General features: G+C 52.6%; 2 protein-coding genes across 2 annotated transcripts; both read left to right on the forward strand.

Moving 5' to 3' along the window:
- The first annotated feature begins 5,486 nt into the window (after positions 1 to 5,486).
- Positions 5,487 to 12,566, forward strand: LOC104581593 (potassium/sodium hyperpolarization-activated cyclic nucleotide-gated channel 4). Its single transcript, XM_024458045.1, has 6 exons — positions 5,487 to 6,049; positions 6,132 to 6,291; positions 6,373 to 6,462; positions 11,234 to 11,306; positions 11,413 to 11,710; positions 12,029 to 12,566. Exons 1-6 carry the CDS (start codon positions 5,487 to 5,489, stop codon positions 12,105 to 12,107), a joined length of 1,263 nt encoding a protein of 420 aa, XP_024313813.1. The 3' UTR covers positions 12,108 to 12,566.
- A 1,767-nt stretch (positions 12,567 to 14,333) lies between these two features.
- On the forward strand, positions 14,334 to 18,224 carry LOC100843639 (NF-X1-type zinc finger protein NFXL1). Its single transcript, XM_003563949.4, has one exon. It carries the CDS (start codon positions 14,621 to 14,623, stop codon positions 17,981 to 17,983), a length of 3,363 nt encoding a protein of 1,120 aa, XP_003563997.1. The 5' UTR covers positions 14,334 to 14,620; the 3' UTR covers positions 17,984 to 18,224.
- Positions 18,225 to 22,433: the final 4,209 nt, after the last annotated feature.

Genomic DNA, 22,433 nt, shown 5'->3' on the forward strand with positions numbered 1-22,433 from the left:
CGGTCACAAGGTCCAGAAAATGATTTGGTGACTTGTAGAATTCACATTTCAAAACGGGACCGTTGCTGCCCAGAATTCATGCTTTTGCTGGCATCTGCGCAAATCAGTTTTGTAAATTGTTTTTTTTAAGGTCCAGCAAATAGCTGGTTTTTCATGTATTAGCAGAGGGAATAATTACAAAAGCTGGCCTAAGACAAATTAGTAAGAAACAGAGTAAGAAAAACGAAGCAAAGATAAATTACATTTCCAATTTTCAAGTGTTGGAAGGGATGCTGAGTAAGTAATTGATTAATTCTCACAATTACTCTCTCCAATCATAAATTCTTGTCGTGATTTTAACACAAATTTGAACTAAAACAACAACAAAAATATAGAATCGGAGGGAGTAGCATATATAGTTGCCCTACATTGAATTAGGCTACTGCAAAATTCATTTACCGAACATCCAACCATGTGCAGTACGGAAGGTAAGCCCAACATGGAGAGTATTAGAACATGATGAAGCAAAAGGCATGACTTAAAACCGTTTATATATACAGATAAAAATAAAAGAGCAAAATACTTTAGACAGCTCACCCTAGGACCAGTATATCATGCAGCGCAGAGTTTTTTTAGATGATGCAGAGCAGAGTTTTCTGAACTGACTACGCTGCTTCTGTAAACACACAGACAGAATAACAGTGTGCATTCTTAATAAGTAAGTTAATTGTCTGGAGAAATTCAAACAGCGGGCTGAATCCAAGGGCATTAGACGGGAAATATGCATCGCTACATAATTATTGAAAACAAAAGATCTTAACCAAAAATCTATACATGCAGCAACGGACAGAAAATATGCAGCACTAAACTATCATGTCAACTCCCCGCAAAAAAAAAAAAAACTATCATGTCAACTGAAAACAGAAGTTCTTAACTAGTACTACGAAACTGTATTGCTGTTTATGAGGTGAAATCATAGCTTAGTCAACTAAGTATCTGACATAGTGCCTGGCTATATGCTGTTTTCGGTACTTTGCACACAAGGCAACAGAGATTGGCTGCTGTAAGAAAAAGGCAACAAGATTGGCAGATTCTGAGACAGTTCGTACATAAATGGTAACCAAGTATGTTCAGTAATTTCAATGGCATTAATCATAACCACAGAACAGAAAACTTGAACTCTAAAGAAAGGGTTCGTGGATGTTTACCAGAACAATAAACACTGAACAAACATTTAGCATCAGTACACTACCTGTATTGCCAAGACACAAGACAGGAGATCACTTGACTTGGTATGCGGCCTCTGTTTTTTTCATATCAAGAAGAGAAATCAGACGGGAAGTTCTCGATCACAATCCTCTAGCCTAACTTCTTTGCAGATTGTAGTTCCAATGTTCGACGTGATACAATAACAAGAAGATATCATCAAGGGGTTCGAGATGTTTCAGGATTTAAGCAAGTACTACGAATTAAGCAACACACCGATCGATCATACTAGTATCTAGACTTCCAGACAGGCCTGCTCTTGTATCACACGTACGTCAGGGGCGCCCTGTTGTTGGAGAAGAACGCGGTGGAGATCGATCGAAGCTACGCGTCGCCGGGTCAGCGAGTAGGCGGAAGGTGTCCCTGGCCCCCGGGGCGGCGTCGCGGCGGATGGCGAGGAGGCGGAGCGCTGGAGAGGCGCGGGCGGCGACGCGCGATGCGGGGAGCAGCGCCGGTGTTGGGCTTGGTGGGGATGACGCACAAGAGCTCCCTGGTGTCGGCCCAGAGCTGCCTCCAGCGGCGTGAGAGGACGCTTTTCCGCGCCGCGGCGGAGTCGGCGGAGAGGTGGACGAGGACGAGGAGGAGGACGTCGTCGGGGAGCGAGCTGAGGCGATCCCCGCTGCTGACGCCGCCGCTGCCGGAGACCACGGACGGCTGGACGAGCTCGCAGGCATCTGCGCCGCAGAGGGGCTGCTCGGGACCTCTACGGCGAGCCTCGGGTAGTGCGGCGATCAGGCCGCCGATGTCCATGGCCGACGACTCTGTGCCTGGGACTTGGGAGGACTCGGGAGATCACGGGAGAGCCGGAGAGAGAGAACGATGGAAGTTAGAAATTGGGGGCAGAGCAATGTTCTGGAGCCGCGCGATCGAGACGGTATAAATCATCGTGCGTTCCAGGCTCCAGCTGGCGCTTTTCAGCTCTGGGATACCTGGGCTTGGGCTGTCAGATAAACTTGCGGCCCAGATCGATGTTGTGATGAGACAATTGCAGAATAAACCCCGCCGTCATTTCTAAATTGCACCAAGGGGGCTTCGACACTTATTAGAGTCCTCGCTGCTCGCCGCCTCGCCGGCGCCGCTGGCGCTGACAACTGCCATCTTTTCATAATCCAGCGGGAATAGGCTGACTCCGGCTGCATTGACCTTGTCTTGGCCCTTCAAGCCTTCTCATCATCTGTGAACCCCCCACCACCGTGTTCCGCTCCTTCACGCCATGCGGTGTCGACCTCGCCGGTCGTCGCCTCGTGTTCCTCTCTGGTATGGTATTCGAAGGCCACGCTCCTCTCCCTTTAGAGCCTTACCGCTCCTTAGTCTGACTCCGACCTTATTCCGAGGACCCTGTTCACTGTATATGGGCTGTATCAGCACAGCACCTCAGCATGTATGAGCTACGCTGCTCGCAGATTGTTCGGCGAAATGCCACAGCAGATACCGGGTGGTAACTTCATACGTATTCAAAAAACTGTCATATGTACTAATGTACAGTACCACATTGAACGACAATTGTATCACCGTGTAGTATCTGGTAGCAGGAGAGGGCGAGAGGCACACGAACCTCTGGCCTACTGACATGACCTTCATTAGCTTTTTCATGCTAGCAGCCATTCTGAGGTACTTTCTTAAGCACTAAGAGTACATGATCGATATTCTCAATCTTTCAGTGATCATGGAATAAGCATCAGATCTTGTCCAGAGTCCAGAACCCCCATTACAATCACACCTGACAATGCCGTGTGTGTCACTACATAATGCATGTTGCCTTCATAATAATGCCGTGTTCACCAATGCCATCTCTGGGATGCATGTCCTACTGCTGAATATCAATTGAGCTGTGGGCAAATGCATTTCTAACTCTGAAGAAGTGGTATGAATGGAGTCAATGATGAAGTCTAGCAACCCGCAAAAACAAATGATGAAGGCTAGCAGGTCGAAAAGGAGCATGGGTGCATCACCATTGCATTGGCTTGCAATGTTTAACTGCAAGGTGTATAAGTTCATTACAGGGATGCTGGGTCGTGACTTGTGAGACACGTGCCACCCGCTTGTTGATGAGTATACGCCAGACTTAGTTGGTTCTGAAAGATAACTTTGACTTGTGAGAGATGTTTGAAATGAGTGGCTTGTGGAAGAGTACAACCATGTTTGCCAGACTGAGTTGGTTCTGCATGACCTCGGCCAGACGATAGAGAAGATGGCATGTCGTAGCCCGGGGCTTCGACACCGAGGATGCTAGGCACCCCCTTTCAGGTTCGGCAGTGGGCGTTGGGGATCGCTTCGGCGATCGCCGGCGAGGCCAATGTCAAGCGCAAAGAGGCACAAGTCCGTTTACCCAGGTTCGGGCCACCCTGAGGTGTAAAACCCTACGTCCTGCTTCTGAGTTTGTATTAGCTAATGAACGAGTGCTTTACAGATTGCCGGGGGAGTCCTCGGGCGCTATCTCCTTTTCTGCTAAGTGGCTACTTGCTATTTCTGAGCTAAAACTAGAAAGAACCCAACCCCCTTGACCGTTGGCGTCGGTCCTCCTTTTATACTAAGGGGATACCACAGGTGCCTCGGTGCATGGGGGACAAGCGTCGAGCAAAGACCCTAGGCAGCTTCCACTCGCTGCGCTGGCATGCATGCATGGCACAAAGCACTGTACCTGCGGCGGTACGTGCCTTGGATTCATTGGGAGCCACTCACTATGGGCTGACTTGACAAGGAACCATCCTTCTGTCGGAGCATTTAATGCTTGCTTGTGCCATACTCCACGCCCTGACCAGCCCTGCTCGTGGGGAGCCTGCCGGGCGGCCACGTGGCGTCAATGCCCTGCCTGCTGGGTACCGACCCTGTGGTAACTGCCTGCACCAAGGAGCGCTCTCCCGGCAAGTGACCTTCCCGGTGGGCGCCCTGACGGAGGTTCTCTTGTTGCCTTACGGGGTGACCCCCGCAGCCCGGCTAGTCCTGCCGGGCCGATGACTTCCCGGGCAGCTCGGGCGGTGCTGCCCAAGGTGCTGCCCTTGCCGGGGGCAAGTGAGACTACCCACGCGTTAAGCAACGGTGTTACCCCGGGTGCCACTGGTGCGACAGTAGCCCACGGACGTGGGCCGGCAACGCCTGCTCCTGGGCGAACTCACCCTTGTCGGTTGCCGGGCACACCCTTATCCGACGCGTGGGTCCCGAGTCGTTTCAGGTTCCTGTTTATGCGTTACTTCAAGGACTCCGCCGTTACGGGCAGAGTGGTGGGGGCGAGATTTCCGCCCTAACCTCCCCTTAATCGCGGGTGGTTAAGGCCACGTCCCGCATTCCCCCTCTTTAAGCGTAGTTATCCCCAGCGCACCCGTAGGGTGCGGATGCGACCGTTGCTCAGCGTCGGGGTGCTATAAAACCCCACCGCTGCGCTGAGGAGCAAACACTTAGCCCCCCAATCCCTCTTCTTCGCCCCTGAATCCTGCTAACCACCGCCCGCATTCTTCATGGCGCCGACGGCTCCCAAGAGAGGGAAGGGTTCCAAAAGCTCTGCGGTCGACAAGGGCGAGAAAGCTTCCAAGAAGCCCTTGTCGGAGAAGGACCAGAAGAACCGTGAGATGAGGGCCACACGGGCCTTCTTCAAGCCCGGCTACAACGGCGAAGGGGTCGACAAGCTCCGGCACGCCGTCGCCACCTTGTTCAACGAGTACCGCGAAACGCTCATCTTCCCCGCCGGCGGCGACCACCAAGACAACGACTTCCGGGTGTTCGGCCGCTTCATCCTTGCTGGGTTCGTACCTCCGTACTCCCTCTTCGTCCATGCTCTCATGACGGCGTACCAGCTTAAGGTCGCACAGCTCCACCCCACTTCCCTCTTCCTTCTCGCCGTCTTCCAATTTCTGTGTGAGGGGTTTCTCGGGGTGATGCCATCGGTGGCGTTGTGCCGCCATTACTTCTACCCGCGTGTCGAACAGTCAGGAGCGATGTCGTCGGGGGTCTCGTTCCGCGCCCGCGACAAGACGAAGTCGGAGTTCATCGTGCGGAGCGAGAAAAAGATCGAGAAGGAGTGGCGCGGGAGCTGGTGTTGGGTTCGCGTGGATGAGACCGACGAGTTCATTCACGCGCCCACTCACCGGCAGCTGGCGGCACCGCTACAGCCGGGACACGGAGCTCCTTCCCATCATCAAGAAGATCAAGGCCCTGCGGCTAGCGGGCCTCACCGATCTGATGTGGCGCGCACCTACATCAGCCGGCGCATCACGCCGCTGCAGCTGCGGTCCCGCCCCGCGTGGATGTACACGGGGCCCGGCGACTCCCCTCGGCTAGATAGCGTGGGTGTGGCACCGGAGGTGATCCAGGAGTGGGTGAAGGGAATCACCGGCGAGGACGCTCCATTCGCGGAGCTGCCCCCGGGGGCACCATCCCTTCACGCCGGCGTCACGGGCCTCCACGACATCATCGGCAGCTACCCACCCTGCAACGAGTGGGGGCTGATGTCCGATCCCCCGGTCCCAGCCCCAAAGCCTCCGCCACCCGCAGCCCGTGGGAAGCAAGTGGCCGAGGAGAGCGATGGGGGATCGGATTCCAGCTGGCCCGGCAGCGAGTCCTCCGGCGACGAGGCTGGCGGCGTTGCCGGGGCCAGGACAGTCCTCCCCGATGCGGAGGCGGAGGGCGAGGACGACGTGCCGCTAGTGCGGCGACCAAGGGCGCCGGCGGCCGCAGCTTCCTCTGCAACGGCTGCGGGCGCCCCGGCGGTTGCCGCGGCAACTGGGGCTGCGGCAACTCCACGAGGGTCCGCGGCCCCGCCAAAGCGGGGAATCTTCACGGGTTACTCGCCCAGGCTCAACCCCCCAAGGTAAGCTGATGGTTCCTCCCCCCTTCTATCTACGAGTTTGTGCTTGCCTTGATTCCTTTGTTTTTCCGTTGACGCCTTGCAGGGACAGCGCTTCGGCCGGAGCCGGCAAGAGGGGAGAACCGACACTGCACCCGCCGAGCCTAGCAAGAAGCCGCGCACCCAGGCCGGTGCCAGTACGCGGGTCAGCGACACCGCCACTACGTCCGCCGCCGACCCAGTCCCAGAGGAGGAGCCCGCAGCAGGTACGGTCCCCTCTCCTGGTTCCATTGCACACGCTCCTTTTGCACGCTGATCCTTAACCGTGTGTTTATCTTGGCTTGCAGGCGAGACCTAGCCTGCTGGGGACAGTCCGGCAGCAGAAGCCGGGACAGATGGGGACTAGCCTCCCCCCACAAGCACGGCGACCCCGCAAGGTAATCACCCAGAACTCCCTTGCGCTCGTCGTGGCGTACCCCATCTTAGCTTGGGATACTCATTCTGCTCTAGTCGCAGGTCCCGGTGCGCCCGCCACGGGGGCGGACGACACCGTGATCGACCTCACCTCCGACGTCGAGGACGCAGAGCTGAGGGACGAGCCGGAGGTGGCTCCCGCGCCAAGCCTCGCCGCCCCAGATACGACGGTGGTGTCATCCACCGCCGCTACTGGAGTGGGGCTTGACGGCGCATCCCCGGCCCCGGAGGCCAGAGGCGCGGACCCCGCAGCCGCTTAGCAGGAGGCGACTCCTGCCGGGGGCGTGCCCCCCCCCCCCCCCCCAAGCAGACCCGCAACCCACTGGCGCGGGTGTGGAGGAAGACGTGGCTAGGGAGCAGCAGGCAGCTCCCCTGCAAGGGGACGATGCTCCCCCCGGCCAGACCATGGCAGCGGGGGTCTCGTCCTCGTCCACCGCTACTTCCAGCCTGGACCTCGGCATCCTTGCCGGGGCGACTTGGGACCCAATCACCTGGCACCCAAGTATCATCAATCAGGGTCACCAGTTCCTCAACGCCATCAAGGAGCAGCAATTAGCGTTCGTCACCTCGTTCAACAAGGTGAGGGAGCACCACGAGCTCGCGAAGGGTCAGCTATGCGAATTGCGGCAGGAAGTCGAAAGGGAGCGGCAGGAGCTCTCCTGGCTAAGGGAGGAGACCCGCCTGGCTCGGCAGGCCAGGGACGAGGCCGCAACACCGGTCGTCCCCGAGGCAGGCTCCACCGGCAACTGAAGGCCCAACACGCCGAGCACCAGCAAATACTAGACTCGCTGGCCGCGGCGCGGGAGAGGGCCAACAAAGAGCGCGAGGAGGTGCTCGCGACAGCCCAAGCTCGCCTCAGCGAGAAGAGCGAGCTGGTCAGTAGCTACTCCTCCCAGCTCCAGCGCTGCGCACGAAGCTGGAGGAGCAGCCAAGGCCGCGGAGGACGCTGTCGTGCCGTTGCCGGCTCCGGCCGGAGCGCTGTCCCTGCAAGGCGTCAACGGAGAAACAAAGGAATCAAGGCAAGCACAAACTCGTAGATAGAAGGGGGGAGGAACCATCAGCATACCTTGGGGGGTTGAGCCTGGGCGAGTAACCCGTGAAGATTCCCCGCTTTGGCGGGGCCGCGGACCCTCGTGGAGTTGCCGCAGCCCCAGTTGCCGCGGCAACCACCGGGGCGCCCGCAGCCGTTGCAGAGGAAGCTGCGGCCGCTGGCGCCCTTGGTCGCCCCACTAGCGGCACGTCGTCCTCGTCCTCCGCCTCCGCCTCGGGGAGGACTGTCCTGGCCCCGGCAACGCCGCCAGCCTCGTCGCCGGAGGACTCGCTGCCGGGCCAGCTGGAATCCGATCCCCCATCGCTCTCCTCGGCCACTTGCTTCCCACGGGCTGCGGGTGGCGGAGGCTTCGGGGCTGGGACCGGGGGATCGGACATCAGCCCCCACTCGTTGCAGGGTGGGTAGCTGCCGATGATGTCGTGGAGGCCTGTGACGCCGGCGTGAAGGGATGGTGCCCCCGGGGGCAGCTCCGCGAATGGAGCGTCCTCGCCGGTGATTCCCTTCACCCACTCCTGGATCACCTCCGGTGCCACACCCACGCTATCTAGCCGAGTGGAGTCGCCGGGCCCCGTGTACATCCACGCGGGGCGGGACCGCAGCTGCAGCGGCGCGATGCGCCGACTGATGTAGGTGCGCGCCACATCCAGATCGGTGAGCCCCGCTAGCCGCAGGGCCTTGATCTTCTTGATGATGGGAAGGAGCTCCGCGTCCCGGCTGTAGCGGTGCCGCCAGCTGCCGGTGAGTGGGCGCGTGAATGAACTCGTCGGTCTCATCCACGCGAACCCAACACCAGCTCTCGCGCCACTCCTTCTTGATCTTTTTCTCGCTCCGCACGATGAACTCCGACTTCGTCTTGTCGCGGGCGCGGAACGAGACCCCCGACGACATCGCTCCTGACTGCTCGACACGTGGGTAGAAGTAATGGCGGAACAACGCCACCGATGGCATCACCCCGACAAACCCCTCACACAGAAATTGGAAGACGGCGAGAAGGAAGAGGGAAGTGGGGTGGAGCTGTGCAACCTTAAGCTGGTACGCCGTCATGAGAGCATGGACGAAGAGGGAGTACGGAGGTACGAACCCAGCAAGGATGAAGCGGCCGAACACCCGGAAGTCGTTGTCTTGGTGGTCGCCGCCGGCGGGGAAGATGAGCGTTTCGCGGTACTCGTTGAACAAGGTGGCGACGGCGTGCCGGAGCTTGTCGACCCCTTCGCCGTTGTAGCCGGGCTTGAAGAAGGCCCGTGTGGCCCTCATCTCACGGTTCTTCTGGTCCTTCTCCGACAAGGGCTTCTTGGAAGCTTTCTCACCCTTGTCGACCGCAGAGCTTTTGGAACCCTTCCCTCTCTTGGGAGCCGTCGGCGCCATGAAGAATGCGGGCGGTGGTTAGCAGGATTCAGGGGCGAAGAAGCGGGATTGGGGGCTAAGTGTTTGCTCCTCAGCGCAGCGGTGGGGTTTTATAGCACCCCGACGCTGAGCAACGCCACAGAAGGGTGGTTCCTTGTCAAGTCAGCCCACAGTGAGTGGCTCTCAATGAATCCAAGGCACGTACCGCCCCAGGTACAATGCTTTGTGCCATGCATGCATGCCAGCGTAGCGAGGGGAAGCTGCCTAGGGTCTTTGCTCGACACTTGTCCCCCATGCACCAAGGCACCTGTGGTATTCTTTTGAGTATAAAAGGAGGACCAACGCCAACGGTCAAGGGGGTTGGGTTCTTTCTAGTTTTAGCCCACAAATAGCAAGTAGCCACTTAGCAGAAAAGGAGAGAGCGCCCGGGGACTCCCCCGGCAATCTGTAAAGCACTCGTTCATTGGCTAATACAAACTCAGAAGCAGGACGTAGGGTTTTACACCTCAGGGTGGCCCGAACCTGGGTAAACGGACTTGTGCCTCTTTGCGCTTGACATTGGCCTCGCCGGTGATCGTCGGAGCGATCCCCAACGCCCGATGCCGAACCTGAAAGGGCGTGCCTAGCATCCCCGGTGTCTAAGCCCCGGGCTACGACATGGCAGCTGTGGTGTTGGATGAGAAGCTACTATACATATTGCATTTGATTCTCCACTTATGCAGACCCAAACAATAATGAATGCCTTCGAACGTCGAGGTAAGCCCTGACTGACATCAGACATGCCGTGCTGAAGCTTTCCTGAGAGGTCACTGGCAGCAAGGTCATGCTCCGTGATGCTCTGAGCCCCCGAGAGGAACAGGTACGATGACGCTGCATCTTGTTGGGATTGCCGGTGATGCTTTGCTTCCTTTCATTTCACCATTTGAATGTTTTCCTTAGCGAGTAGGATTGCTGGCATTTGCATGTAAGTTTTTGCTTCCTTGTTTTCCCCATTTCATCATGTGTCTACGATGTGTGAGACCTAGCTGAAAAAACGTTTGGCAACCTAAGCTGGGGTTTATTAACCAAACACTTGACTAATTTACTTGTCTAAGGGGGTTAGCGAGATGCTTCTCTCTGTCGTTACTTCTGCAGTTCAGTTGGTTTGGATTTGGACAATTGAGGTTGACATGCCATGGTGTAGATCAATTATTTCGGCAGTCTCATCTTCTGAATTAGTGAGATTTAATGCTAATGTTTTTGAGAATATACAAAAAGGTTTTGAGTGTCTATGCATTGGTAGATAGAAGAAAATAATTACAAACCCAAATATGGGTCACACTCAGTATAAGCACCATGCCTCTTAAGTGCTAAGTATCGCTGATAGTGACACTTAAGACCGACCATGGCGACCGTGTCACCTGAGCCCACAGTCGAGCCTTGGGTCTGATGCTGTCGAGCAGCCTGGCGATGTGGGGCTTCTTGCTGTTGAAGACACACAAACATTTCACTGCTTTCATATCAGCCATACCATACGTCGCATGATAATGCTATCATGCTAGTTTTCATCATGTAGCTATATATTTCACAACATTTCTCTCAGTCTGAAACTTCTTATCGGAACTTACTCATGATTCTGGTTAACACATATTTGGTTGGGACATAATTGGTCATTTATCTGTGATTCAGAGCCTGCGATATTTTAGGCATGTATCTGCGTGCTTGTGAGGTTGTTTTTTTGGTTCTACCCATATTTGGTTTGATATGAATCGATTTTTAACATGCTGGCTTTGTTATTGGTTTGTTTGCTCTATTTAGCACCTCTATTTGAGCCAACTTCAGCAAGTATGGAATGTCTTCAGTAGCTTAAAGCATGCCAACTTTGGCACATTACTTCACCGGTGGTGTTTCCTCTACTAATTCAAAACGCAACCTCTTCTCACTCAAGACTTGAAAGAATGGTAGTTAGCTTTTGCAACGTTTGTTACAAGCAACAACTAGTCACTCACCCTAGACTTCTAGTTGAAAGGATAGGACCGTAAAAGAGAACCAAATCTCACTAGTTCCTCACGATACTAGTAGTAGCTCCTCTGCTTGGACCTATCACCAACTCAGATAATAGCTACATGCAATTGAAGACCTCCTCCTCTAGTTATGTTTGCACACTACTCTTACCGACTGCCACTTTGAAATGAATTCTTGATATTACCGTCCATAGTGCTTCACTGCCATCTACTGGATCTCTTTTTTGAGTAATCAGGAACATTAGCAAGTAACTGTTACCAGTAAAAGGTACTGTCTCTCCTTTTCTCCCTTAGAATAAAATTAAAATAATAAGTGTGTTCGAAATTATTTTTCAGGTGCTTATGAAACTCTTCATTGTTGAGGTCTTCTCCTTTGCTTCCCAGTTGGTCGAGTACTTTGTTATAATAGGTATTTCATTGTTGATCAACTGTTTTTCATTTTCTCATCTGCTAATGAAATTCTTTTGTAATTAATTTTTGTTTTCATTCTGTTTCCATTCTGTTCCAAACTGCAGGAGTTATCGCGGCGGTCTTTTACTTCTTCCTGAAGCAACTCTCACAATGTTCTGATGGAGAGCATGAAACAGTTCAGGATCAACATACAAGTAGCAGTGAAACAGAACCAATTCTAACAAACAAAAAGGTGGTCATGGGCTACGGAGCAATGGAAGAGCAACCTGAGTCGAGCATGTGCTCTGCCTCAGCGGAAGATTTGTACAGCGAGAGTGTGTGCAAAATCTGCTACGATGCAGCTCGGAGTTGCTTCTTTATACCTTGTGGCCATGGTTTTACCTGTTTTACATGTGCAAGGAGGTACGTTTGTCACATGGAGTTAGGGACCATTTAGTGCAGCTTAGATTAATTCTGACTTACAAGTCTTGCTAACTATGGGCTTAAAGTCACATGATCTGGTTAACTTTAGAGAACACATATAAAATGTTTGATAAGTTGTCAAGCTTGAAGTTCTTAATCTTTGGTTAAGCATCACTCATAACCTCAATGAGTTCTGTTGGAGGAGCTTAGCTTCAAGTTAGTGAGACAAAATACCTCAAGAAATGCAGAATTTTGGGTGGTATAAGTGGAGTTTTACTAAAGAATCATCTGTTGCTTTTCATCAAATCATCTCTGCAGGATCATGGAAGATGAAAACAAGACCTGCCCAATCTGTCGAAGGCTCGTTCACAGAGTAAGAAGGCTGGAGATTCCTTAGATCAATTAGTACGGTGTATTAATGTTAAATTGTTGGGCAATTGTCTTCTTTCTTTCGGATGATATAGAATCATCTGGGCTTTATGGGCTCAATGGTGAAGATCGGTATCAGCTGACGGTGAGGATTCTATAACCAAAAAATATATTGACACCGCACATGTCCAATAATGTGACAAATACAGTATCTTGTGATATAGGAAGCTTAGGCTAACTTAAATGTTCAAGGTGAGAGGCTGTAAAGCGTTTGTTCAAGAACAAGAGTGCTGCTAGGAACTGGGCCTCAAATTTGCTAGACCCACCAGCAATTCAAGTACTCAACACTGTTTTATCGGCTTATACATTTTTGTTTGCCTCAAATACTGCTACTTCAGTATTTGTGTTGGGAACACACATTTTGTTCCTGGCAGAACCCTGTTAGTTTTTTAATCGCAGAAACATAATCCTGGTGCTTTTGTCGCCTTGTAAGTTTTGTTTTTGTCATGTACAATTTGCCATCCTCCATGTTCTCCTTTCTCCGTTTGGAGATATATGGGAATATGGGATGTAGTTTGCCTCTTCCTGTTTAAGTTTTAACCAACTGTTGGTATGATAAATTGATAATAATAATAATAATAATAATAATAATAATAATAATAATAACAACAACAACAATAACGACAATACCTGGATTATGTACACAAATTTGCTACAATTAAAAGTTTTATGGATGTGATATTTTTTTTACAATTAATAATATTAGCAAAAGTTGAAACCCATAGAAATGCCAATAAAAGCTTGGTTGGAAGTGACCGCTAACAAGCGGTCAGTCATTTATGCCCACCAAATCTCTCCTTACCTCTTTGGTGGGCGACCACGCGGCGCATGGGTCCCACCTACCGTCTCCCTCTCCCCACTCTCTCACTTTTCCGTCACTCACCTACCTCGTCTCTCCCGCCCCCTCCCCTTCCCCCCATGCCGCCTCCTCTCCTCACGCAGCCGCCATTGTCCTCTCCTCGTGCCAGCCCAATCTCCTACAGTGGCTTGGCTACCTTGTTGTCGGAGGAATACCGGATCAATCATATGCCCTGGATCTAGGGCACCACGTGCACATACGGCCGGATCCGGTCGCTCCGCCATCGCGCTCGCCCCCTCGTGCCAGCGTCACGGCTCGTTCCCGCTTGGTCGTTGCTTGGCGCCGGGAGGGTGGCACAGATTGACACGCCGCTCGCGAGACAATCGTCGCCTGCGCCAAGAAGGGGGGGGGGGGTCAAAGCCACACGAATCATGTGAGTGTGCCTTCTTTTTAAAAAATAAATGGAAAAGGAAAAGGAAAAGGTTGAAAAAAATATAAGTTCATAAAAAAAATTGTAAATAAAAAATATGCTAAAATGACAAAGAATATATTTTTCGACAGTCTATTTTTATCCCTCGGAATTCTTCGTCCTTTTGGCTTAATGTTCTGCGGTGGTTGCGGCTAATTTCTAGGTCCAAGCTAGGTAGGGTCATCCGGTAGTTTTTTCTTGTGCCGTTTGTTGGCGTTGTTTTTTCATCTTGGTGTTGTATTAGCGATTGTTTTTTTTTTAATCGATGATGCACATGTCGGCTTGCATTCTTAGAGAAAAAAGAATCTTCACCCTGATGTAACATAGGTCCACCAATCAGGCCTGCCGCAAATATCACATTGATAGGGGTTCTTGTGGAGTTGTGCTCCAGGCTCCAGCTGTTGCCATCAGAATCGATTCCCATTAGAAAAACAGAAGAAGAAAAAAAGATAAGAAATGAGATAGAAGAATTGATTAGTGCCTTGCTAGGACCGTGGCGCCCAAGTTTCCTTTCCCATCTTTTGACTATCCATCCGCTAAACGAACGCGCACTGTCCACATCGTAGGAAGAATATACCGAAACACGAAAAGGCACCAATAAAGCAGCTACAGAAATACAAATGCGTATATTCACCGAATTCATTCGGTTTGGCTGTCTGCTTTCAATTCGATAACGTGTTCCTTCATCAAGCAACAACGTGTTACCATGGTTTTGATTTTATTCGAAAAATTTGTACAGGCTCATATATACCTATCAGACTCCAGCTAATTAAAATTTCCTCCGATTGTTTACTCGAAATAAAACGTTCATGGGTACACAGACTGACTGACTGACGCTCTCGTCCCAGTACACACACGTGGTGACGTCAGAACGAGGCGAACCGACTTGACCTAAATACCTAACCCAACCCCGACCGCGCACGAGCTCCCCCATCGACTCTCGAGTGTCGAGTCTCGAATCATCTCCCGAATTGGCGAACCGACCCAGCCGCATCCCCCCTCGTCCGGCTTCCGCGACGCATCATCGCCCCCATCGCCGATTTGCCGTCGTCTCCAAGGCTCTCTCTCGTCAGTTCTCACCCCTCAAATACCCCAGACCTTCCACCCCTTGATTCCCACCACTCGTCTCCACCGCCGCCGTTTCCCCCCCACCACCACCTCGCCAACGGAGGACACAACAACCCTAGGTTTACCCCTCCCGCCCCGCCGCCGCATGCAGCCCTCAACGGATCAACGCCGCGGCAACGGCGGCGCTGCCACGGCTTCCTCCCGTGGCGTATGGCGGCCTCGATCCGCTGCGCCGATGACCCCCGCCGCTGCCGCCGCCGCCCCCGGTCAGATCCCCGCTTATGCCGCCCCCCACCCTAACAACACCGCCCCGCCGATCCTGCCCCTCCCCACCCCTGCCTCGGACAACCGCTCGCGCCACCGCCGCGGCCCGCGTCGCCCGAATCAGAACAACGGCAACTACCGCCGCGGCCCGCCGCAGGAGAGGGCTCCTTCCGCGCCGGCGAACGCGCCTGCGCCTGCAGATGCCCCCGCACCTGCGGCCCCGGCGGGGAACGGGTCCGTGCCGCAGCTGGTGCAGGAGATCCAGGACAAGCTGGCGCGGGGCGCGGTGGAGTGCATGATCTGCTACGACATGGTGCGGAGGTCGGCTCCCGTGTGGTCCTGCGGCAGCTGCTTCTCCATCTTCCACCTCCCTTGCATCCGCAAGTGGGCGCGCTCCCCGGCCTCCGTCTCCGACGCCTCCGACCCAGCCTCCTCCTGGCGCTGCCCTGGGTGCCAATCCGTGCACGATGTTCCCGCTCGCGACATCGCCTACACCTGCTTCTGTGGGCGTCGGCGTGATCCCCCAAACGATCTCTTCCTCACACCGCACTCCTGTGGCGAGCCCTGCTCCAAGCCCCTCGACAGAACAGATCCTGCTGCCAAGGGTGCCTCTATGGAAGACGTCGCCTCCAGGTGCCCGCACGTCTGTGTCCTGCAGTGCCACCCTGGTCCATGCCCACCCTGCAAGGCGTTTGCTCCGGCCCGGCCATGCCCTTGTGGCAAGCAGTCTATCACACGGAGGTGCGCAGACCGCAGTACGCCTGTCACGTGTGGGCAGCAATGCGAGCAGCTGCTCCCCTGCCGGAGGCACCGTTGTGAGAAGATCTGCCACACTGGGCCGTGCGGGGACTGTGAGGTTAATTTCTCTGCACAGTGCTTTTGTGGCAAGAAAACAGAGACGTTGTTGTGTGGCGAAATGGTGCTGAAGGGGAAGCTGTCGGAGAAGGATGGGGTGTTCTCATGCAGCGATGTTTGTGGCCACCATCTGCCATGTGGCAATCATGATTGTCAGGATGTTTGCCACCCGGGGCCATGCGGAGACTGCGAGCTTGTGCCCGCGAAGGTCACAACATGTCATTGCGGCAAGACAAAGCTGCAGGAGAAACGGGTGAGCTGCTTGGACCCAATCCCCACTTGTGATAAGGTTTGCGACAAGATGTTGCCATGTGGGGTGCATAGGTGCAAGGTTACATGTCACGAGGGAGAGTGCCCGCCCTGCTTTGTGCGTGTTGAACAGAGGTGCCGATGTGGCGCATCAGGACAGATGGTGGAGTGTTACAAAGTCTTGAAAGAAGAGTTCCGTTGCAACAAGCCTTGTGGCCGCAAGAAGAACTGCGGGAGGCACAGGTGCAGTGAGTGCTGTTGCCCGCTATCAAAGCCGTTTGCTCAGCATGAAGGTGACAATCTGGATCCCCATTTCTGCCAGATACCTTGTGGCAAGAAGCTCCGGTGTGGACAGCATGGATGCCAGCATCTCTGCCATAGTGGTCACTGCGATCCTTGCCGTGAGACCATATTCAATGATCTCACTTGTGCCTGTGGCAGGACATCTATTCCACCACCGCAACCTTGCGGCACACCAACTCCTTCATGCCCACACCAGTGCTTGGTTCCCCAGCCTTGCGGACATCCAGCTTCACATCAATGTCATTTCGGGGACTGCCCACCTTGTGTTGTTCCAGTGATGAGAGAATGCATTGGGGGACATGTGGTGTTAAGGAACATTCCTTGTGGGTCAAAGGATATCAGATGCAACCAGCCCTGTGGAAAGAACCGTCAATGTGGACTCCATGCTTGTGGTAAGACTTGCCATCCTTTCCCTTGTGATCAGCCGCCTACAAATGGAGAGGCTAGTTCAAGCTCTGGGGTCAAAGCTTCGTGTTTACAAATATGTGGTGCTCCAAGGAGGGAATGTAAGCACACTTGCACTGCCCTATGCCACCCATCATCACCTTGCCCGGACGTGAGATGTGAATTCCGTGTGACTATTACCTGTTCCTGTGGTCGCATCTCTACAACTGTGCCCTGCAGTGCTGGTGGACCCTCCAGTGGTGACAATATGTTCGATATCTCCGTCATACAGAATCTATCAATGCCTCTCCAACCAGTGGAATCGACTGGGAAGAGGGTACCTCTTGGGCAGAGGAAACTTTCCTGTGATGAGGAATGTGCAAAAATGGAGAGAAAAAGGGTCCTTGCTGAAGCATTTGACATTACCCCTCCCAATCTGGATGCATTACATTTTGGTGAGAACACAAGTGCGTCAGATTTGCTTTCTGATCTTTTCCGACGCGAGCCAAAGTGGGTGCTGGCCATAGAGGAGAGGTGCAAGTTCCTTGTGCTTGGGAAGACAAGAGGCAATTCTTCAAATAATGTCAAAGTCCATGTTTTCTGTCACATGGTGAAGGATAAGAGGGATGCTATCAGGCTCATCGCAGATAGGTGGAAGCTTTCTGTTCAGGCGGTTGGTTGGGAGCCCAAGCGTTTTGTCACTGTCCATGTCACACCCAAGTCGAAGGTGCCTGCTCGCGTTCTTGGCTCGAAGCCTGGTGTCCCTGTCTCAGCTTCACATCCTTACTTTGATCCCCTGGTGGACATGGATCCGAGGCTGGTTGTTGCAATGCTGGACCTGCCAAGGGATGCTGATGTTAGCTCTCTAGTCTTGAGATTTGGTGGGGAGTGTGAATTGGTTTGGCTGAATGACAAGAATGCCTTGGCAGTCTTCAGTGATCCAGCTAGAGCAGCGACAGCGCTGAGGCGGCTAGATTATGGCTCTGCTTACCAGGGTGCTGCAATGTTTTGCCCAAGCAGCAGCACTCAGGCCTCCTCGTCAGGCAATATATGGGTTGCAGGACAGAGAGATGGAGGGTTGGCTGCAAAGGGAAGTGCAAATCCATGGAAGAAAGCCTCTACCTCAGAGCCCGACCCATCTGGAGACTGGACTGTGCTTGGTCAAGCTCCAGGGACAAGTGTGCTTGATCAAGCTCCAGGGTCAGTGTGGAGGCGGGGTGATACTGCTTCTCAAGTCATGGGTACGAATCGATGGAATGCTCTGGAGTCTGATGCTGCCACAAGCTTGGGGACATCGAACAAGCATAAGCCACCTCCTCGCAGTGAAGCTGGATCAAGCGCCTCCGCTCCTCGTACTGGTGCTGGATCCAGTGCAGAAACAAGCGCTAGGCAATCTGTGAGCAAGCTGCAGCCGGACATTGAAGTGGATGACTGGGAAGAATCCTGTGAGTGATGAGGTGGAGCTATTTTGGTTCAGATGAATTCAGATTTCCTATTTCTCTCATTTTTCTTTAGATAATATACAATATATATCGGGGCTGATATTCTGTTGCCTTAAGTGGTTCCTGGTATTTGCCTGTTAACTGTTCAGTTGGAAGTTATGATTGGGGCAATCCTCTGTAAGTCTGCTGTTTCTTTTGCAGACCTTCATGTGAACCGAGAAGAAATATGCCATAAATTTGCTTTCTCTACTTCGTTGTTTGTAATGGCCTCGCGTGATCTTTCTTTTTTGTTAACTAACTGGCTTGCGTGATCTCACATATGAAATTGTAAATTGCTTGTGTACTCCCTTTCATTCGGGCGGCGCTGTTTTGATGCTGATGTTGTGTAACATGGTGCAGAAGAAACACTCTGCAGATGCTGCCTACAGTTGCGAACTTGCGATGTGTGATCTATAATCATTTTCCCCTTGCATCGTTTTTCCCTCAAATGATGTTCATTTCTTTTTTTCATTCGGACTAGTATTAGTCCTTTCGCAGAAATGCCCTTTTTCACTCGCCTGGTTTTGTCTCGACCTTCTTCAGGCTGTGCCTTTTCTTCCAACTATATTTTGCAACCCTGTACAGCACTGCCTACTTGTAGTATTGTATCGGCAGGAATTCATCTTTGTGAATTCTGATGCTGATCCTATCCTGCAGCTCCTGAATACGCCATGGAATCGCAGGAGTGAGAATGCAGAGCTCCTGAACAGCCGTTCTTCGGCGTTGTAGCTGTGCCTGTGTTGGCGGTTTTCACCTTCAGTGCATAAATGCATGATACACCGCTCGGTGTATTCTATTTCTATTTCTAGCACAGGAGAGAGAAGAATGCAGAGCTTAGGTCTCCGTGTTGTTGGCCTTTTACCTGCCAGATCGACACCTTGCTTGGTTCGAAGACCTGAGGAAAGCTTGCACACGAAGACTGAAGTTGAGTCCTCTCTTCCTCTTTTACTGCTTGTTCGAACCAGTTTAGTAGATAGCTTTTTTACGGTACCCCGGATTTAATATGAGCCGTTTATTTGTCCCGATCTAATAGCTATCATTGCTTGGTACTTCATCTCAATCCCACGGAATACTGGGTGGAAAAACCAGGGAGTACCCCGAATTGGATGGCAAACTTGTAATTATGTTTGAACCTGAGGTCCTTGGGATTTTGATTTGCAATTAAGAAAAAAAAGAAAAATGGTTATTCGTGTCTTCCTTCCCCGATCTAATCGAGGCGCTGGCGGAGGGGACGAGGGGCGGCCGCGCCGGCTGAGGGATGGAGGGCCTCGGCTGGGAATGGCGGCGACGGTCGGGCTGGAGCCGGCGCATTCAGGCGGAGGGGTGGCGGCGCGGCGCACTGGGGGTTCGTGACGGCGCTCGGGCTGGAGCCGCACAGTCAAGCGGATGGGTGGCGGCGCATTGGGAGGCGGCGGCGCTAGGGCTGGGGCGCTCCGACTGGGGCGGCGGCTACGCGGAGGCAAAGCACTGTCCCTAATCGGTCGGTCTGGGTCTGTGATAATCCCATTTATTTGATTAAGGGGTGAAAAGACCAATGTACCCTTTTGATATCAGCCGTTGATGCCTTTGATACTCTCATGTACGTTTTTGGAGTACCGGAGTACCGTAAATTTTCTCTTAGTAGATGTTTATTCGTCAGCTTAAACGTCACGATCGCGACGAACTCCTGACTGAACACATCGTGGCAACACACGGACAGGATGCACAATTAACGGATTCCACAATCACGCGACTACGCTCGGAAGCGCCTTGTTAATCGCAAGTTCGTGGCACTATTTCCCCCCTGGAACGCGGCTGGACGATTCAACAACCTCTCCCACAGTCCCACGGCTCGTGGCGAACGTCCGGACAGATGGCTCCGGACGATCCTAACCCGTGATACGGACACCTGAACGCGATACGCACTGGAATCATCAGCAATTCAATGCTACTACTCGGGGCATTGCTTCGGGAGCCCGTTTCCGATCTCTGTCGCCTTCTTTTGCTTCGAGAAGCAGCTCGGACAGGGATCCTTGTGGCAGCGCTCCTCTCCGCGATGCACGTACAACTGCACAAGGTCACAGATTTCCGCCAAAAGAGAACTGTCGGTTGCCGTGCAATGGGACATGAGCTAAAATCTTACAAAGAGATGGCGAACTTGGCATTCTGGAATTCTCCCCGTATATCAAGTTCAGGGGGGAATTGAAGAAAGGCTTGCATGTTTGTTTTTACTGTTTGTTTTTTTTTTGAGCTGGAAGTTTGTTTTTACTGTTGAGTGGGCAGGAACGAAATTGGCTCCCGGAGCAACGGGCTCTCTCACTGAACAGTTTTTTTAATTAAAAAAAGGAAAGATACTTTTGAGTGTCTACAAATATCAAAGAAAGTAAACATGATAATGTTAACATTTTTGTGCAGTGAAATGGTTTACAATTGGAACAATTTTCAAAGCACTAAGTTTGTCTTGCGAGGTGCAAAAACGATTGTTTCTCATGTTTTTCTTCTTCTTTTGTAAACTTTAGAAACTAGTCTTCGCGCTGTAAAGGTGTGCATTCACCTTTGAATTGTCCCTGTTGACCCTACGGTTCTATACTCATGTAGCCCTCCAAAGAGAAACGATACGATGGCACACAAAGCAAAAAGAGCACACATTGCAAGGACGCAGTAATCCAAGATGATTCTCATCGGGAGTTGTACCCGCTTTGGCATACTACGAGAAAGAATGTAAACGTCAAATTTTCGAAAATTGCACTATGAATATCTTCAAAAATATTTGAACACTTGGCAATTACACGTGTTTGTTTATCTCAAATACTTTCACAATCTGTATTTTATTTGGTACTCTATAGATATGTCACAAATAGAAATCGGTAGACAAATCTGCGTTTGAAAACAAGATCCAAAGTGTGGCAGCTTCTACTAGAGAAACGATCGAAAAGAGTAACCGGAAACACAATAATTCGAAGAAGACCACAAATTACACGTTCGTCGAGCCCCTCGTATTCGAATCCCGCTAACCGCGCACGCCGAAAACGTCGAAAAGTAGACGTTAACCCCATGCATGCTGCTACACCTTCTCCACCTCCCGGTAGCCCGCGCGCCGCGGTCTCCGGCGGCCGCTGGCCACGGCGGAGGCGCCGGAGGAGGACGGCACGGCTGCGGTCCCGCTGCAGAGCGCCGCCGCGTGTCTCCCCAGCAGCAGCCGCGCCCCGCCGCCCGATCGCTTCTTCTTGGCCGGAAGCGCTGGCCCCGGCGCGGGGTCATTAGCGTTCTTTGCGCTCGCCTTGTTGCTGCTGCCGTGGTGGTGTCCATGGCTGCGGCGGCGGTGGAGGCCGAGAATCTCGGCCGCGGCGCCATCGCAGTCGTTGTTCTGCTTGAGGAGGAGGCTCTCGAGCTCCCGCCTGATGCGCTCCACCTCGTACGCGTCCAGGAGCGTCGTCGGTTTCTTCGCCGCCGCTGCCGGCGCCGGCCGCGTCGAGGTCGACGCTGTTGATGTGCCTGTAGGCTGCTGCTTCTTGGGAGGGTCCATGGCCGGCGCCGGCGCACGGATCAGCCGATCAGGCAAGGCAGGATCCAGGAGCACGGCGAAGGGGTTCACGTGGATCAGTTTGGGTCGCGGAAAGATGGGAGACCAGGTTGTAACTCGTGGGCGCAGAATTGCGTGCAGCTGGCTCGATCCACTGTATAAGAAGGGAAATTGCAGAAGAGGGGTTCTGACGAGGTGGGCCTGGCTACGAGTTTGTTCACATTTCCAGGACTTCCGTGTAACTAACTTCGCATTGTTGGCAAAGCCAGTCCGACGATTTCTCTTCCGGCCAGTCGACTGCATGCCATGCCACTAGCAAAATTTAATTCCTTGGTTTCTTCGAGGCTGTATCAAAATAAGTGAGCTACTCCCTTCGTTCCTAAATATTTGTCGTGGTTTTAGTGCAAATTCGCGATACATAAAGCATTTTCAGATTAAATGATACTGATACAGATACTTCTGCGTACATGTGTACCATCGAAGAAATAAGAACACACCCTTGTTGATGCTAATTGCATGGTTCATAATTGGGTCAATTGAGGCCTGTTTTCCAATTGAAATAGCATGGGATAAACTCAAGTCGTAATTAGGATCCCACCCACTTCAGCAGCTGTGACCAAGCCCAAGTGCATTTCAATTTGCAACAATGTTTTTGCTTTATTAGACTACTCGGGTCGGTCTGCGTCAGGATCATTCTTACCCTAAAGAAAATGGTTCTTCGCCAGTTGTCTTTGATGGACTAACGGATACGACGACACTCGAAGCCTCGGCGTGCAGTGATGCTCTCTCACCGGCAGTTGACCTCTATTGTTTGGCGGCCATTGCTTCAGATTGCTTGGGAGTTGTGAATGACCTAAATAACAAAAATTTCAAGAACCCTTATGGCATTGTGCTGCGTGAAGTTGAGGTAAAGAAAAACA

Source organism: Brachypodium distachyon, chromosome 1, assembly GCF_000005505.3.
Source record: "Brachypodium distachyon strain Bd21 chromosome 1, Brachypodium_distachyon_v3.0, whole genome shotgun sequence".
NCBI lineage: Eukaryota > Viridiplantae > Streptophyta > Magnoliopsida > Poales > Poaceae > Brachypodium > Brachypodium distachyon.